The sequence below is a fragment of the Lolium perenne genome, chromosome 2 (genome assembly GCF_019359855.2).
Source record: "Lolium perenne isolate Kyuss_39 chromosome 2, Kyuss_2.0, whole genome shotgun sequence".
Lineage (NCBI taxonomy): Eukaryota > Viridiplantae > Streptophyta > Magnoliopsida > Poales > Poaceae > Lolium > Lolium perenne.
This window is the reverse complement of record NC_067245.2, coordinates 63018337-63037963: the sequence shown is the minus strand read 5'-3', so window position 1 is coordinate 63037963 and position 19627 is coordinate 63018337. Positions and strand designations below refer to the sequence as shown.

Here is a 19627-nt window from a genome sequence, read left to right as displayed (position 1 = left end):
CAACACCGATTACATCAGATGGATCTCAATCATGTAAGGCAGCTCATGAGATCATTGTATTGAAGTACATGGGATAGAGAGTACCAACTAGCTACTGCCAGAACCCGTAGTCCATGGGGGAACTACTCACGGAGCATGATGGAGGCGGTGGTGTCGATGGAGATGGCTTCCGGGGGCACTTCCCCGTCCCGGCAGGGTGCCGGAACAGAGACTTCTGTCCCCCGAATTGGAGTTTCGCGATGGCGGCGGCGCCCCTGGAGTCTTTCTGGAGTTTCGTCAATTCGTATCGAGTTTTTAAGTCGAAAGGGCTTATATAGGCAAAGAGGCGGCGCAGGAGGGGCAACTGGGTGCCCTCCCCATAGGCCGACGCGGCCAGGGGCTGGCCCGCGCGGCCCTATGGTGTGGGGGCCCCAGGCCTCCCCTCTGACTCCCCTTCGGTGTCCTGGTCCGTCTCGGTGAATTATGATGTTTGGTCTTCGTTTCATCGAATTCCGAGAATATTGCCCGAACAGCCTTTCTGGAACCAAAAACAGTAGAAAACAGGAACTGGCACTTCGACATCTTGTTAATAGGTTAGTTCCGGAAAACGCATAAAATCATCATAAAGTGCAAGCAAAACATGTAAGTATTGTCATAAAACAAGCATGGAACATCAGAAATTATGGATACGTTGGAGACGTATCAGCATCCCCAAGCTTAGTTCCTACTCATCCTCGAGTAGGTAAACGATAAAAAGAATAATTTCTGTAGTGACATGCTACTTACATAACCTTGATCATACTATTACAAAGCATATGAAATGAATGAAGTGACTCAAGGCAATGATCTATAGTTGCTAACAAATAGATAACATATAGCAAAAAATTTCATGAAGAGTACTTTCAAGACAAGCATCAAAAGTCTTGCATAAGAGTTAACTCATAAAGCAATAGATTCAAAGTAAAGGCATCGAAGCAACACAAAGAAAGATATAAGTTTCAGCGATTGCTTTCAACTTTCAACATGCATATCTCATGGATAATTGTCAACATAAAGTAATATGATGAATGCAAATAAGCAAGTATGTAAGAATCAATGCACAGTTGACACAAGTGTTTGCTTCTAAGATGGAAGGAAGTAGGTAAACTGACTCAACATAAAAGTAAAAGAATGGACCTTCGCAGAGGGAAGCAGGGATTAAATCATGTGCTAGAGCTTTTTAAGTTTTGAAATCATATAGACAGTCATAAAAGTAAAGTTTTGAGAGGTGTTTGTTGTTGTCAACGAATGGTAATGGGTACTCCAACTACCTCGCCAACCAGACTTTCAAGAGCGGCTCCCATGAAGGACGTTATCTCTACCAGCAAGGTAGATCATCCCTCTTCTCTTTTGTTTACACATGTACTTTAGTTTTTATTTATTTAAGGGTGACACTCCTCCCAACCTTTTCTTTCACAAGCCATGGCTAACCGAATCCTCGGGTGCCTTCCAACAATCTCATACCATGGAGGAGTGTCTATTTGCAAAATTAAGTTGCTTACTAATGAATCAGAGCAAAACATGTGACGAGAATTATTAATGAAAGTTGATTAATTGGGGCTGGGAACCCCGCGCCAGCTCTTTTTGCAAAATTATTGGATAAGCGGATGAAGCCACTAGTCCATTATGAAAGTCCGTCAAGAGTAAATGACAAGGTCGAAAGATAAACACCACATACTTCCTCATGAGCTATGAAACATTAACACAAATTGAGAAGCATTTTGAATTGTTTAAAGGTAGCACACGAAGTATTTACTTGGAATGGCAGGAAATACCACATAGTAGGTAGGTATGGTGGACACACATGGCATAGGTTTTGGCTCAAGGTTTTGGATGCACGAGAAGCATTCCCTCTCAGTACAAGGCTTTGGGCTAGCAAGGTTGTTTGAAGCAAACACAAGTATGAACCGGTACAGCAAAACTTACATAAGAACATATTGCAAGCATTATAATACTCTACACTGTCTTCCTTGTTGCTCAAACACTTTTACCAGAAAATATCTAGACCTTAAGAGAGACCAATCATGCAAACCAATTTTAACAAGCTCTACAGTAGTTCTCCACTAATAGGTTTAAACTACATGAAAAAAAAACTTAATCATGATCTACTTGAGAGCTCAAAACAATTGCCAAGTATCAAATTATCCAAGACATTATGAGGCATTTTCTGTTTCCAACCAAATAACAATAAGTATTGTAGCTTCCAACTTTTATCATTGAACATTAAAAGTAAAACGAAGAACAAGTGTTCATATGAAAAAGCGGAGCGTGTCTCTCTCCCAAACAAGGATTGCTAGGATCCGAATTTATTCAAACACAAACAAAATGAAAATAAACACACAGACGCTCCAAGTAAAGCACATAAGATGTGACCGAATAAAAATATAGTTTCAATAGAAGAAACCTGATAAGTTGATGAAGAAGGGGACGCCTTGGGCATCCCCAAGCTTAGACGCTTGAGTCTTCTTGAAATATGCAGGGATGAACCACGGGGGCATCCCCAAGCTTAGACTTTTCACTCTTCTTGATTATATATCATCCTCCTCTCTTGACCCTTGAAAACTTCCTTCACACCAAACTTCTCATAAACTTAATTAGAGGGGTTAGTACTCAAAAAACTTGAATCCACTTTTAGTCCTGTAGTGACACATTGCAAGAACTCAATAAAATATTAGCTACAGCTCTCCACGTCTAGAAAGCCTTGCTTAAAGTCCACAAGAGACAATGCAAAAAAAAACAGAGATAGAATCTGCCAAAACAGAACAGCCAGTAAAGACGAATGTTAAAGAGGTACTTCCGTTGCTCAAATCAGAAAACTCAAAACTAATGAAAGTTGCGTACATATCAGAGGAACACGCACGTAAATTGGCAGATTTTTCTGAGTTACCTACAGAGAACACAGCCCAGATTCGTGACAGACAGAAATCTATTTCTGCGCAGAAATCCAAATCTAGTATCAACCTTCTATTAGAGGCTTCACTTGGCACAAAAATGCAATAAAATAAAGATAAGGAGAGGTTGCTACAGTAGTAACAACTTCCAAAACACAACAAAACAGTAGCAAAATAAACACATGGGTTATCTTCCAAGAAGTTCTTTCTTTATAGCCATTAAGACGGGCTCAGCAGTTTTAATGATGCACTCGCAAGAAATAAGAGTTGAAGCAAAAGAGAGCATCAAAAATAAAATTCAAAACACATTTAAGTCTAACCCACTTCCTATGCATAGGAATCTTGTACACAAATAAATTCATGAAGAACAAAGTGACAAGCATAGGAAGATAAAACAAGAGTAACTTCAAAATTTTCAGCATATAGAGAGGTGTTTTAGTACCATGCAAATTTCTACAACCATGTTTTCCTCTCTCATAATAATTTTCAGTAGCTTCATGAACAAACTCAACAATATAACTATCACATAAAGCATGCTTTTCATGATCCACAAACATATAATTTTTATCAAGCTCAAAAATAGTGGAATTAAAACTTTCAAACCCACTTTTATCAATAATATAACAAGGTGATTGATCAATCTCAAGAGGTATGGGACTCATACATGAAGTCAAGAACTCTCCGATCCCATTTTCATTAGTAGTACAATTAATATTATCAAGTAACATAGGACCATCATCTAGAGCTTTATCATAAACATTTGCTACGCGAAACTCTTTAGTACCATGCATTTCGACATCAGGCACAAACAAAGCATTATAATAAGATTTATCAAAGTAGCATGGATTATCATAGATAACAGTAGCATAATTATTCTCACAAGTTTTACTCATAGGTAATATTTCAAGAGAATCCACAGGAACATAACATTCAACCTCTTTCGGTAAGCATGGAGGACAATCAAATAATGTAAGAGATAAAGAGTTACTCTCATTAGAAGGTTGGCATGGGTAGCTAATCCATTCTTCCTCCTTTTGTTCGTCGCTCTCCTCTTCTTTTTCATCCAATGAGCTTTCAGGTTCATCAATTTCCTCCTCTTTTTCATCCAATGAGCTTTCAGGTTCATCAATTTCTTCTTCCACAGGTTCCTGCAAATTGTGAGTGCATTCTTGTGCATTAATGAGTCTCTCTTTATAATCAATGATATAAGGGTTATCACTGTAACTTTCATTGCAAAAATTAAGGATAGAAGAGACATAATCTTTAAGGTCCTTACAAACAACACAAGTTTTATAATTTCTAGCAATGAAGGATTCAATCTCAGAAGCTCCCATAAATAAGACAAATTGTTCTACTTCTTCGAACCCAAAATGAATATAGTTATTCCAATTATAGTTCTTAATTAAAACTTCTTCACTAAAGCCACATTGAAATTTCAGATGTTTAGTATCCTCTTTAGAGCAACAATTTATATCATGGCGTTTAAGCAAGATTTTAGCAATTGTATTCAATTTTTCTATCATAGCACTCATTACTTTACCCGTTCTTGATTCTCTATAATTATTATAATATTCTATAAGCTCCAAGTAGGTTATAGGTTCTCCCATAATAGCAGTTTTTATTTTTTGATTTGTCAAATTTTTATGGATTTTCAGGTATATGAGGAAAATAAAACAAGACAAAAATAAGCTAGACAAAAATAAACTAAGCAAAATAGTACTAGGCAGAAATAAACTAAGCACAAGTAAACTAGACAAAAATAAACTAAGCAAAACAAAATAAAAACAGAGAGAGAGGTAGAGTGTACTCCCCAGGTGAACTTATGAGTAGAGCTATGCCTCCCCGGCAACGGCGCCAGAAAACAGTCTTGATAACCCACAAGTATAGGGGATCGCAGCAGTCTTCGAGGGAAGTAAAACCCAAATTTATTGATTCGACACAAGGGGAGGTAAAGAATACTTATAAGCCTTAACAACTGAGTTGTCAATTCAGCTGCACCTGGAAAAGCACTAGTAACAGGGGTGATGTGAAAGTAGCAGTAATATGAGAGCAGTAGTAATAGTAACACAGCAGCAGTAGCAGTAACACAGAGGCAATGGCACCAGAAAATAGTTGATACTACTTCCAATGACATGTAGAATGAGTATATGATGATGAGAGATGGACCGGGGTTCCCAGCGATCTACACTAGTGGTAATTCTCCAATAACAAGTGACAAGTGTTGGGTGAACAAATTACAGTTGGGCAATTGATAGGATTCAAAGCATTAAGACAGAACATCAAGATTATTAATTATGTAGGCATGTTTTCCATATATAGTCGTACGTGCTCGCAATGAGAAACTTGCACAACATCTTTTGTCCTACCAGCCGGTGGCAGCCGGGCCTCTAGGGAATCTACTGGATATTAAGGTACTCCTTTTAATAGAGCACCGGAGCAAAGCATTAACACTCCATGAAAACATGTGATCCTCATATCTAAGCCTTCCCCTCCAGTTGTCCCAATTTCTGTTACTTTGGGGCCTTTGGTTCCGGACATAGACATGTGCATACAACTTGTAGATACAATCTAAGCAATAATTATAGAGCTTAAATCTAAGATCATGCCACTCGGGCCCTAGTGACAAGCATTAAGCATAACAAGATTGCAGCAACAATAACTTCACAAGCTTTATAGATAGACTAATCATAATGTATTATCCATTCGATCCCAACAAACACAACACCGATTACATCAGATGGATCTCAATCATGTAAGGCAGCTCATGAGATCATTGTATTGAAGTACATGGGATACAGAGTACCAACTAGCTACTGCTAGAACCCGTAGTCCATGGGGGAACTACTCACGGAGCATGATGGAGGCGGTGGCGTCGATGGAGATGGCTTCCGGGGGCACTTCCCCGTCCCGGCAGGGTGCCAGAACAGAGACTTCTATCCCCCTGATGTCTACGGGTGCTTCTATTCTTGTAGACAGTGTTGGGCCTCCAAGAGTAGAGGTTTGTAGAACAGCAGCAAGTTTCCCTTAAGTGGATCACCCAAGGTTTATCGAACTCAGGGAGGAAGAGGTCAAAGATATCCCTCTCATGCAACCCTGCAACCACAAAGCAAGAAGTCTCTTGTGTCCCCAACACACCTAATAGGTGCACTAGTTCGGCGAAGAGATAGTGAAATACAGGTGGTATGAATAAATATGAGCAGTAGCAACGGTGCCAGAAAAGTGCTTGCTGGCGTGTGGTTGATGGTGGTAATATTGCGGACAAGATGTATGCGATAAAACAAAGAACAAGCAGTGATAGCAGTATTTGGGAACAAGGCCTAGGGATTATACTTTCACTAGTGGACACTCTCAACATTGATCACATAAATAAATAGATAGATGCTAGACTCTACACCCTCTTGTTGAATGATGAACACCACTAACTGTGTAGGATTACACGAACCCTCAATGCCGGAGTTAACAAGCTCCACAATATTCGATGTTCATATTTAAATAACCTTAGAGTGCACGACAGATCAACATAACCAAGCCAAGTACTAACATAGCATGCACACTGTCACCTTCACGCTGCGAAAGGAGGCATAGATCACATCAATACCATCATAGCAATAGTTAACTTCATAATCTACAAGAGATCACAATCATAGCCTACGCCAAGTACTAACACGATGCACACACTGTCACCATTACACCGTGCAGGAGGAATAAACTACTTTAATAACATTACTAGAGTAGCACATAGATGAATTGTGATACAAAACACATTGCAATCATAAAGAGATATAAATAAGCAGTTCACTATGCTCTTCATAACAGTGAATAAGTATTCTGTGAAATATAGCCTAAGAGACCCACACGGTGCACACAATGTCACCTTTACACACGTGGGACAAGGAGTCTCCGGAGATCACATAAGTAAAATCCACTTGACTAGCATAATGACATCTAGATTACAAGCATCATCATATGAATCTCAATCATGTAAGGCAGCTCATGAGATTATTGTATTGAAGTACATAGGGAGAGAGATTAACCACATAGCTACCGGTATAGCCCCGAGCCTCGATGGAGAACTACTCCCTCCTCATGGGAGACAGCAGCAGTGATGAAGATGGCGGTGGTGATGGCAGCGGTGTCGATGGAGAAGCCTTCCGGGGGCACTTCCCCATCCCGGCGGCGTGCCGGAACAGAGACTCCTGTCCCCCAGATCTTGGCTTCGCGATGGCGGCGGCTCTGGAAGGTTTCTCGTACCGTGGCTTTTTTCGTCCCGAGGTTTTAGGTCGAGGGGGCTTAAATAGGCAAAGAGGCGGCGTCAGAGGGTCGAAGAGGCGGTGAGATGATAGGGCGGCACGGCCAGGGCCTGGGCCGCGCCGGCCTACCTCCTGGGCCCACCAGGGCTCCCCTCTGGCGACTCTCGGGTGTTCTGGAAGCTTCGTGGAAAAATAGGATGCTGGGCGTTGATTTCGTCCGATTCTGAGAATATTTCCTTACTAGGATTTCTGAAACCAAAAACAGCAGAAAACAACAACTGGCCCTTCGGCATCTCGTCAATAGGTTAGTTCCGGAAAATGCATAAATATGACATAAAGTATGCATAAAACATGTAGATATCATCAATAATGTGGCATGGAACATAAGAAATTATCGATACGTCGGAGACGTATCAGCATCCCCAAGCTTAGTTTCTGCTCGTCCCGAGCAGGTAAACGATAACAAAGATAATTTCTGGAGTGACATGCCATCATAACCTTGATCATACTATTGTAAGCATATGTAATGAAGGCAGCAATCAAAATAATGTAAATGACATGAGTAAACAAATGAATCATATAGCAAAGACTTTTCATGAATAGTACGTCAAGACAAGCATCAATAAGTCTTGCATAAGAGTTAACTCATAAAGCAATAATTCAAAGTAAAGGCATTGAAGCAACACAAAGGAAGATGAAGTTTCAGCGGTTGCTTTCAACTTATAACATGTATATCTCATGGATATTGTCAATGTAAAGTAATATAACAAGTGCAATATGCAAGTATGTAGGAATCAATGCACAGTTCACACAAGTGTTTGCTTCTTGAGGTGGAGAGAGATAGGTGAACTGACTCAACAATAAAAGTAAAAGAACGGTCCTTCAAAGAGGAAAGCATCGATTGCTATATTTGTGCTAGAGCTTTGATTTTGAAAACAAGAAACAATTTTGTCAACGGTAGTAATAAAGCATATGTGTTATGTAAATTATATCTTACAAGTTGCAAGCCTCATGCATAGTATACTAATAGTGCCCGCACCTTGTCCTAATTAGCTCGGATTACCTGGATTATCATCGCAATGCATATGTTTTAACCAAGTGTCACAAAGGGGTACCTCTATGCCGCCTGTACAAAGGTCTAAGGAGAAAGCTCGCATCGGATTTCTCGCTATTGATTATTGTCAACTTAGACATCCATACCGGGACAACATAGACAACATATAATGGACTCCTCTTTAATGCATAAGCATGTACCAACAATTAATTTTCTCATATGAGATTGAGGATATTTGTCCAAAACTGAAACTTCCACCATGATTCATGGCTTTAGTTAGCGGCCCAATGTTCTTCTCTAATATTATGCATGCTCTAACCATTAAATAAGTGGTAAATCGCCCTTACTTCAGACAAGACGAACATGCATAGCAACTCACATGATATTCAACAAAGAGTAGTTGATGGCGTCCCCAGGAACATGGTTATCGCACAACAAGCAACTTAATAAGAGATAAAGTGCATAAGTACATATTCAATACCACAATAGTTTTTAGGCTATTTGTCCCATGAGCTATATATTGTAAAGGTAGAGGATAGAAATTTTAAAGGTAGCACTCAAGCAATTTACTTTGGAATGGCGGAGAAATACCATGTAGTAGGTAGGTATGGTGGACACAAATGGCATAGTGGTTGGCTCAAGTATTTTGGATGCATGAGAAGTATTCCCTCTCGATACAAGGCTTAGGCTAGCAAGGCTATTTGAAACAAACACAAGGATGAAGCGGTGCAGCAAAACTCACATAAAAGACATATTGTAAGCATTATAAGACTCTACACCGTCTTCCTTGTTGTTCAAACTCAATACTAGAAATTATCTAGACCTTAGAGAGACCAATTATGCAAACCAAATTTTTAGCAAGCTCTATGTATTTCTTCATTAATAGGTGCAAAGTATATGATGCAAGAGCTTAAACATGAGCACAACAATTGCCAAGTATCACATTATTCAAGATATCATACCAATTACTACATGTAGCATTTTTCGTTTCCAACCATATAACAATTAACGAAGCAGTTTCAACCTTCGCCATGAAAATTAAAAGCTAAGAACACATGTGTTCATATAAACCAGCGGAGCGTGTCTCTCTCCCACACAAGCATTTATTAAAACAAAAATAAAAACAAAAGCACACAGACGCTCCAAGTAAAGTACGTAAGATGTGATGGAATAAAAATATAGTTTCAAGAGAAGGAACCTGATAATTTGTCGATGAAGAAGGGGATGCCTTGGGCATCCCCAAGCTTAGATGCTTGAGTCTTCTTGAAATATGCAGGGATGAACCACCGGGGCATCCCCAAGCTTAGACTTTTCACTCTTCTTGATCGTAGTATATCATCCTCCTCTCTTGACCCTTGAAAACTTCCTTCACACCAAACTCGAAACAAACTCATTAGAGGGTTAGTGCTTAATCAAAAACTCACATGTTCAGAGGTGACGCAATCATTCTTAACACTTCTGGACATTGCTCAAAGCTACTGGAAGTCAATGGAACAAAGAAATCCATCCCACATAGCAAATGAGGCAATGCGAAATAAAAGGCAGAATCTGTCAAAACAGAACAGTCCGTAAAGACGAATTTTATTGAGGCACCAGACTTGCTCAAATGAAAATGCTCAAATTGAATTAAAGTTGCGTACATATCTGAGGATCACTCACGTAAATTGGCATAATTTTCTGAGTTACCTACAGAGAATTTTTCCCAGATTCGTGACAGCAAAGAAATATGTTTCTGCGCAGTAATCCAAATCTAGTATCAACCTTGCTATCAAAGACTTTACTTGGCACAACAAAACACAAAACTAAGATAAGGAGAGGTTACTACAGTAGTAAACAACTTCCAAGACTCAAATATAAAACAAAGTACTGTAGCAAAATAACACATGGGTTATCTCCCAAGAAGTTCTTTCTTTATAGCCATTAAGATGGGCTCAACAGTTTTAATGATGCATTCGCAAGAAATAGTATTTGAAGCAAAAGAGATCATCAAGAGGCAAATTCAAAACAAATTTAAGTCTAACATGCTTCCTATGAAGAGGAATCTTGTATACAAATAAATTCATGAAGAACAAAGTGACAAGCATAAGAGGATAAAACACGAGTAACTTCAAGATTCTCAACATAAAGAGGGGAAACTTAATATTATTAAGATGCATATAACCATATTTCCCTCTCTCATAATAACTTTCAGTGGCATCATTGATGAAATCCACAATATACCCATCACTTAAAACATTTTTATCATGGTTCATATGCATAGAAGTATCATTAATTTTGGCATAAGAGGAGTTATTCTCATTAATAGTAATTGGAGCAAGATTATTATCAAGAATTTGAACATGGTAAACAAGTTGCATATTAAAAGAATTGTTTTTGGTAATCCAATCATGACTATGACAAGTTTCATAAGGATAGTTATAACCTATATCATAGCATTCTTTATAATAATCATCAAAGATCGGAGGCACAGTGTCATCATAAGAAATAGAATAGTTATCTTTCACAGTCGGTTTATCTATGACCATACCATCATTGTTATTAGAAGGAGATGTATCAAACACATAATGATCAGTACCAAAAGGATTTTCAAACACCTCTTCCCCAAGCTTAGATCTTTCTATATCATTATGGGAGGAAGCATGGATAGCACTGACACTATGGCAATTATTATCATCATCATTTTCAGAATTAGTTTCCCAGAGATTTGCAATATCAAAAGTAGTGTGCTCATTCAAATCATGATCACTAATGTATGTAAAGGGCATAGGAAGATCATCGTATTCAGATTCATTATCACAATAACCATTAGGAGCAACATACTTACGGTTACCTAACGTTATCTCATTCACGCGGGGATACGCCGTTACCTCTTTCTTTTTATTCTCCTTCTTCTTCTTCTTCGTTCCCTTCTTCTTCTTCTTCTCTTCCTTCTCCTCGTTTCCTTCTTTAGGAGGAAGAGGCTTGAAGGGTGTCTTGTCCGCATAACCTGATTTACTTTCAGAAACAATAGAAGAAACTTGGGAGGATTCCTCCTTTTCATTAATTAGTTCAAAACACACAGCGGTCCTATCATATTTGGGCAAGGTGTCATCTTCTAAAATATTGTGTATGTAAGTATTTGTATGGCTATTATCAATGCAATAAGAAAAACACCCATGCAGGACATCATCAATATCAAGATCATTAATATCTAACAAAGAAATTTTCCTTGATAACTCTTCACACCACAAGAATAAAGTGAGTTCATCATGCTGATTAGGAGTAATTTCATCATCACAATACAACTTTGTAGCACTCATGGGGTTCAGATTATCATTGGAGGAGCATTGAAAATTAAAATGACCCACTCTATGGCAAAGTTCACAAATAAAAGGATAGAGGGCACACACTTTTTTACCAAGATCATCTAGAGCCCTAAGCCACTTTCTAGTTTTTTCATTGATATGATGGATACAATATTCATCTTTGATTTGATTAATTCCACAAGGTCTATGCATTCCACAAAAATTAACATGCTTAGAGGAAATAGCATCCTTAGGAGTTTGAGCATGCTTATTGCAATCATTAACAACAATTTCATTCTTCATGCAAGCCTCTTTAAAAGGTTCATGATACTTATCAAAATTCTTTTTAGGCAATTCAAAATGAGAAGCAAAGGCTTTATAAAGATTTGCAGCAACTTGAGAGTCAAGACCATAAGTAGCACTCATATTTCGGAATTTATCAGTATCCATAAAAGCTTCAATGCATTCATAATCGTAATTTATACCTGACTCTTTACCTTCATTGTTCTCCCATCCTTCAGCGTTCTCCTTAATCCGATCAAGAAGATCCCACCTAGCTTCAACCTCCTTGCTTCTGAAAGATCCCTCCGAACATGCGTCCAGATAGTCCTTGTGTTGTCCTGAAAGCCTCGCATAAAAATTGTTAACAATAACATTACGGGGGAGCTCATGAATGGGACATTTAAGCATTAGTGACTTCAATCTCCCCCACGCTTGAGAGATGCTCTCTCGATCACGAGGATAAAAGTTATAAATGTGATTCCTATCAATATGCACTTCATGAGGAGGATAAAATTTAGAGTAAAAGAGAGATGCAATTTCCTCCCAACCAAGAGAATGACTATTCTCCAACAATTTATACCAATGCGCCGCTTTACTGCATAAATGAGAAAGAGAATAGCTTCTTCTTCACTTCATCCATAGAGATACCTGCACACTTGAATAACCCGCATAATTCATGCAAAAACTGTAAATGATCTCCAGGATGGACAGTTCCATCCCCTTTATAGCGGTTATCAATAACATGTTCAATAATTTTCATGGGTATCTTGAAAGCAGTACTTGCAGTTGGTGGATTTAAAATATCACAAGCATCATTAGAGTTATCGCATATGGGAAATAAAGCATTATTAGAGCAAAATATTTCTTCCAAAGCTGAGGAGCAAAAAGGATTATTTTTATTTAAACTAGCTTCCCCAAGCTTAGACTTATCCATATCATTAGCAGTGATTGCGTTCATACCAATAACATTGCTACTAGCATGCAAATGAGGTTCCATAGGTTCTTTAATTTTCGCATCACACAATTCATGTCTTAACTTAGGAAATAAATCAAAAAGCTCATAGTTTTATTCCATTATGCCTAACTAGTGTAAAACAAGAAACAAAAAGATGCAATTGCAGGATCTAAAGGAAATAGCTTCGAGCACAAACACAATGGCGCCAGAAAATCTTTGTTACACTGGAACCGAAGTATGAGTGCCTTTTACCTTTCCTCCCCGGCAACGGCGCCAGAAAAGTGCTTGATGTCTACGGGTGCTTCTATTCTTGTAGACAGTGTTGGGCCTCCAAGAGCAGAGGTTTGTAGAACAGCAGCAAGTTTCCCTTAAGTGGATCACCCAAGGTTTATCGAACTCAGGGAGGAAGAGGTCAAAGATATCCCTCTCATGCAACCCTGCAACCACAAAGCAAGAAGTCTCTTGTGTCCCCAACACACCTAATAGGTGCACTAGTTCGGCGAAGAGATAGTAAAATACAGGTGGTATGAATAAATATGAGCAGTAGCAACGGTGCCAGAAAAGTGCTTGCTGGCGTGTGGTTGATGGTGGTAATATTGCGGACAGTACAGATGCAGTAAAACAGTAAACAAGCAGTGATAGCAGTATTTGGGAACAAGGCCTAGGGATTATACTTTCACTAGTGGACACTCTCAACATTGATCACATAAATAAATAGATAGATGCTAGACTCTACACCCTCTTGTTGAATGATGAACACCACTAACTGTGTAGGATTACACGAACCCTCAATGCCGGAGTTAACAAGCTCCACAATATTCGATGTTCATATTTAAATAACCTTACAGTGCACGAAAGATCAACATAACCAAACCAAGTACTAACATAGCATGCACACTGTCACCTTCACGCTACGAAAGGAGGCATAGATCACATCAATACCATCATAGCAATAGTTAACTTCATAATCTACAAGAGATCACAATCATAGCCTACGCCAAGTACTAACACGATGCACACACTGTCACCATTACACCATGCAGGAGGAATAAACTACTTTAATAACATTACTAGAGTAGCACATAGATGAATTGTGATACAAAACACATTGCAATCATAAAGAGATATAAATAAGCACTTCACTATGCTCTTCATAACAGGGAATAAGTATTCTGTGAAATATAGCCTAAGAGACCCACACGGTGCACACACTGTCACCTTTACACACGTGGGACAAGGAGTCTCCGGAGATCACATAAGTAAAATCCACTTGACTAGCATAATGACATCTAGATTACAAGCATCATCATATGAATCTCAATCATGTAAGGCAGCTCATGAGATTATTGTATTGAAGTACATAGGGAGAGAGATTAACCACATAGCTACCGGTACAGCCCCGAGCCTCGATGGAGAACTACTCCCTCCTCATGGGAGACAGCAGCGGTGATGAAGATGGCGGTGGTGATGGCAGCGGTGTCGATGGAGAAGCCTTCCGGGGGCACTTCCCCGTCCCGGCGGCGTGCCGGAACAGAGACTCCTGTCCCCCAGATCTTGGCTTCGCGATGGCGGCGGCTCTGGAAGGTTTCTCGTACCGTGGCTTTTTTCGTCCCGAGGTTTTAGGTCGAGGGGGCTTAAATAGGCGAAGAGGCGGCGTCAGAGGGTCGAACAGGCGGTGAGATGATAGGGCGGCGCGGCCAGGGCCTGGGCCGCGCCGGCCTACCTCCTGGGCCCACCAGGGCTCCCCTCTGGCGACTCTCGGGTGTTCTGGAAGCTTCGTGGAAAAATAGGATGCTGGGCGTTGATTTCGTCCGATTCCGAGAATATTTCCTTACTAGGATTTCTGAAACCAAAAACAGCAGAAAACAGCAACTGGCCCTTTGGCATCTCGCCAATAGGTTAGTTCCGGAAAATGCATAAATATGACATAAAGTATGCATAAAACATGTAGATATCATCAATAATGTGGCATGGAACATAAGAAACTATCGATACGTCGGAGACGTATCACCCCCGAATTGGAGTTTCGCGATGGCGGTGGCGCCCCTGGAGTCTTTCTGGAGTTTCGTCAATTCGTATCGCGTTTTTAGGTCGAAAGGGCTTATATAGGCGAAGAGGCGGCGCAGGAGGGGCAACAGGGTGCCCTCCCCATAGGCCGGCGTGGCCAGGGGCTGGCCCGCGCGTCCCTATGGTGTGGGGGCCCCAGGCCTCCCCTCTGACTCCCCTTCGGTGTCCTGGTCCATCTCGGTGAATTATGATGTTTGGTCTTCGTTTCGTCGAATTCCGAGAATATTGCCCGAACAGCCTTTCTGGAACCAAAAACAGCAGAAAACAGGAACTGGCACTTCGGCATCTTGTTATTAGGTTAGTTCCGGAAAACGCATAAAATCATCATAAAGTGCAAGCAAAACATGTAAGTATTGTCATAAAACAAGCATGGAACATCAGAAATTATGGATACGTTGGAGACGTATCACCGGGCCAGGGACTGGCCAGGCTCTGGAAAACCCTTGTTGATTTTTCATCGAAGTGGGGGGTCTTCCATTGCCTTCTTGTTCCATTGATACACCATTATACCTCTTTGGCTAATACCTGGGAATCATCTTGTAGACATGTATTAGTCCAAATGCTCTAGCACGGTGTCATAGTTACCAAAATAATGGATAAGGGTACAATACCCTTACAGCTACACGCGCTTAAGCGCGATGCCATCCTTCTGAAGCTCGACATCACCAAAGCTTTTGACACTGTGGATTGGGAATTCCTCTTAGAGGTGATGTCCCGGTTGGGCTTTGGCCGTAAGTGGACCTCCATGGTGGGCGGGCTGCTTAGCTCGGCATCTACCCGCATGTTGGTCAACGGTCAGGCCGGGGCTCTCATCTTCAAACGCCATGGACCCGCTCCCCTTTGCTCTTTGACACGATGATGGATATTCTCCATCTCATGTTTGAGAGGGCGGTGGATGTGGGCTTGCTCACGGAGCTTTCTCCTAGTGGTTTCCGGCATCGCACCTCGATGTATGCCGATGATGTGGTCACCTTCATCAGACCCGCCAGGTTGGATATCCAGACCTGTGTCAGATCGTGGAGGACTTTGGGGTGGCATCGGGCCTGCACATGAACCTGGCCAAGTGCTCGCTTCACCCCATTTGTTGCTCTCAGGAGCAAGTGGACCTGGCCAGCTCTATCCTAGGCTGCGAGGTGGCCTCTTTCCCTTTCAAGTACTTGGGGCTCCCCCTTGGACTTAGAAAGGTGACAGCGGCACAGCTGCAACCCGTGGTGGACAGTGCCACCAATAGGCTGCAGCCGTGGTGTGCCAACCTTCTCACTCGTGGAGGGAGGACCATTCTCCTCCAGACTACTCTCTCGGCAATCCCGGTTCACGCCATGATGTCTCTGGACATCCCTCCGAAGGTCATTGAGGCGTTGTTGAAGATTTGTCGCGCCTTCCTTTGGAAAGGGCGTCGGGAGATCTCGGGTGGTCACTGCTTGGTCACGTGGGACAAATTGGCTTCCCCAAAGCCGCTTGGGGGCCTAGGTATTTCGAACCTCCGCCTCCTCAATCTTGCTCTTCGACGTCATTGGGCGTGGCTGCAAAAGGTGGACCCACCAAAGGCTTGGGCGGAGTTCAACATTCAACTCCCCAGCCTCTGTATGGCGATCTCAGACGCTGCTATTTGTTACACGGTGGGCAATGGCGACCAGGCTAGATTCTGGACGGATCGCTGGTTTGACGAAGCCAAAGTGGCAGAGATTGCTACGAACGTGGCTAGTATGGTCTCGAGGAGGAGAGCATGGCATGCTCGGTGAGGGAGGGCCTCTCGGGCCAGTGGCTCCGCGATTGTGGCCCCGATATGAGTGTTGAGGCTCTCCCGGAGTTTTTCTTACTCTGGCAAAGGTTGGCCAACTTCCATTTGGACCCTGAGCGAGAGGATCTGCCTCTGTGGAGATGGTCGCCTGACGGTTGCTACTACGCCAAGTCGGCGTATGGAGCCTTCTTTGAGGGACAAGTGAGGGCTCCTATCTCCGATGAGATTTGGCGTTCCCTGGCCCTCTACAGTTGCAAGTTCTTTGCGTGGCTCGCCGCGAAGAACCGTTGTTGGACGGCCGATGGACTTCAGAGACGTGGCGTGCCTCGCCCACCGGCCTGTCCACTGTGCAACCAGGAGCCGGAGTCCCTGCGGCATCTGATCCTTGGCTGTGTGGTGGTGCGGGAGGTCTGGCTCCCAGCGGCGGACACCGAGCTTCTGGAGTGGCGGTCTTCACGTACCTGCCCGGCGGCCCATAGGCGGGACATGTGGACCGCGATCATCCTGGTGTTCTGGTGTATTTGGAGGCACCGGAACGATGTGGTCTTCAACGGCGTGGCGGCTTCGCAGTTCATCATTAGAGACAGGATTAGTGTGGAGTTTGATAGGTGGCAGCTTCTCTTCCGTGGCACTCTTTTTGCTTTTCTTGATCCTAGTTTTCTCCCCTGGCAGCTAGGAGAGTAGGTGTGTGTGGGGAGCTGCTCCCCCTTGTGGGCAGCATCAACTTTGCCTTCTTTAGCTTTCTTCTATGGCGATTGATACACCTTTCCATGGTGTATTCTTGAAAAAAAACATCATAATAAATGAAGAAAAAAAGTGAGGTCTATGTTATCGTAACATCACAAAGCCCGAAACAAGACGAGTTTATAAGGTATAAGTAATACAATGCATGAAACCACATATAAGTTAGTACTACCGACTATAGAGGCAGTAACATAAGCTAGTACCATGTGCATGTTTCTAGTCTAAGTTACTCTCCACTATGACAAGCCTGAGAGCACATTGCTGCAATCCCATCATTTAAATTCATTTAATTGATCAAACTGAATTTCAGCTACCGCAAGAAATAGCCTTGCGCCAAAGTAGGTTGTGTCAATTCCAGTCATCTAAATGATCGGAAAAGAGAAAGAAGTGGGCGCAAAAGATATTCAAAAGTTTGGTTCATGCACTCAAACTTTGTTGAGTCGGTTGCCTGCATCTCGAAGATAATGCCTGCTCTATGTTAATATTAGACAGAACTGGCTGATTCAAAACAAATCGGTCAACTAAAACTGAAGTAACATCAGTATACAAAAAAAGGGGTGTACAGACATCAACCACAGAAGATACGCTGGGTTTCCTCTCACCGAAGAATATCCGAAGCTTCTGCACATTGTAAAAAACCCTTCCATTTTCCACTCCTCAACAGATCTAAAAGGGAAACAAACCATCAAGGCCTGCTACAAATAAACTATGTGCAGATTTCGTGTGCAAAGCTTAAACTGTAGGCAATGGCTGGCCATGGTTATGGACGCAGGCAATGATCTTGAGGAACCGAGGAGGAGCGGGGCATGCTGATGGCAGACGGCTAGCCGAGATGGTTAGGTTGCTCGGCGCTGAAGAGGCCTGGAGGAGCACAACATCGCTTTATCATTTTATCAACCAGGGACCTATAAGTTAGGTGGGTCTGTTTCCTCCGCATTCATTTCTTTGCCTATGGGTAGAATTCTACTTCGAAAGGATGTTGCAATTGAGGATGAATCATGCCAGCCGTACCTGTCCAAACAATGGATGGAGGATTGGTTAGTTCTTCATACATTTTATATAAATGATTTAACCTTTTATCACAGAACTAAATATCAACTTAACTAGAATTAACGAAATCTAAAACCAACTAAGGAAGTAGCACAAAACTACTATGACTACTTAACATATGTGCCAATTATTCAAAATTGGGGTCTTGGAAGCATACCTCACGGCGACGATCTTTCATGCTCCTTCTTTAGATATTTCCGCTTCATGCTCAGGCTGGATCACCTTTCAAGTGCAAAAAGATAGCAATAAAAATGTCACCTAGAGATGAACAAGAAGGAAAGGAAAATACTTTCAACTTTTGTTTCAAAAGGAAAACTGAACCAAGTACTTCAAATTAAAATATCAAGCAAGACGTTCAACTAAAGGAAATTCGAAAAGGGAAAACTACGATGGTATTGGAATGATTCTAACATGAGTTTTGCAGAACTCTCTTGGAACTTTCCAGCATACCAGGCAACAAAATATGAATCCTCACCGTGATAAAATAGAGAACACATGCTATTTATAGAGTGAGTCTTAAAAACAACTAAAATACAGTGAGTCCTAACAACGACTAGAATACAAAGTTATTTAATCCTAGCATTCTAGCAACAACAAAACCCTGCTACAGTAGTTATTCTTAAAAAAAAAAGTGCACTATTTAAAGCACACTCTTGTTCCTAAGCAATAAAGAAGTATAATTGTAACGGAAAACAACCAGAAGGTTGAATGGAAGTAATCATCCCACGTGAGGTTACAAATTGACAAGAAATAAAGGAATTCACTATGTTCTAGAAACATGCCTATTTGTGAATCTTATTAAAACTTGGAGTGATCCATACAGGAGCTGGCCAGTTTAACCACTTTTGGGGGGAGACTACATCACTGACAGATTCAGCCTCCAAATTATATATCCCAACATCCCGTCGACTGAGTTTTGAATCCGGTACGCAGCAGTACTCATCATTGTCAGTGAAATAAACATGGTTGGGCAATAACCTTGGGTAATCCTTTGTGGAAAAACAACACGTGTAATTATGCCCGATGAACAATGCATCATCCCCCAAGGCATGCGCATCCGCAGTACCTTCCTTGTCAAAGTCAACCTTGTGTATAAAAACACTAGTTGTATGGATCTCTTCAGTCTCCTCGCCTAACTTAGTTCCGTACCTCAAGATTTGCAGAAAATTGCCAGACGAACTCCGGCAAAGGTACAAATTATGTGCAATGAATGGCGAGGTGTCCTTGAAAAGTATGTCTTGTGTAGCACAATGACGTCCAATGGTATAGCGATGGATATCACCAACGAGAT

General features: G+C 41.5%; 1 protein-coding gene and 1 long non-coding RNA gene across 2 annotated transcripts; one reads left to right on the top strand and one right to left on the bottom strand.

The window, feature by feature from the left end:
* Positions 1 to 16527: 16527 nt before the first annotated feature.
* LOC139835497 (uncharacterized) lies at positions 16528 to 17226 on the top strand. The gene has a single exon (XM_071825354.1). The coding sequence runs from the start codon at positions 16528 to 16530 to the stop codon at positions 17224 to 17226; it is 699 nt and encodes a 232-aa protein (XP_071681455.1).
* Positions 17227 to 17741: 515 nt separating this feature from the next.
* On the bottom strand, positions 17742 to 18738 carry LOC127330050 (uncharacterized). The gene is made up of 2 exons (XR_007869101.2): positions 18494 to 18738; positions 17742 to 18297 (listed from the first exon to the last, which is right to left on the bottom strand). It is a non-coding gene; the product is annotated as an uncharacterized lncRNA (long non-coding RNA).
* Positions 18739 to 19627: the final 889 nt, after the last annotated feature.

Excerpts from the sequence above, each read along its gene's own strand:
- LOC139835497 (XM_071825354.1), top strand. The coding sequence starts at position 16,528 with ATGGCATGCTCGGTGAGGGAGGGCCTCTCGGGCCAGTGGCTCCGCGAT.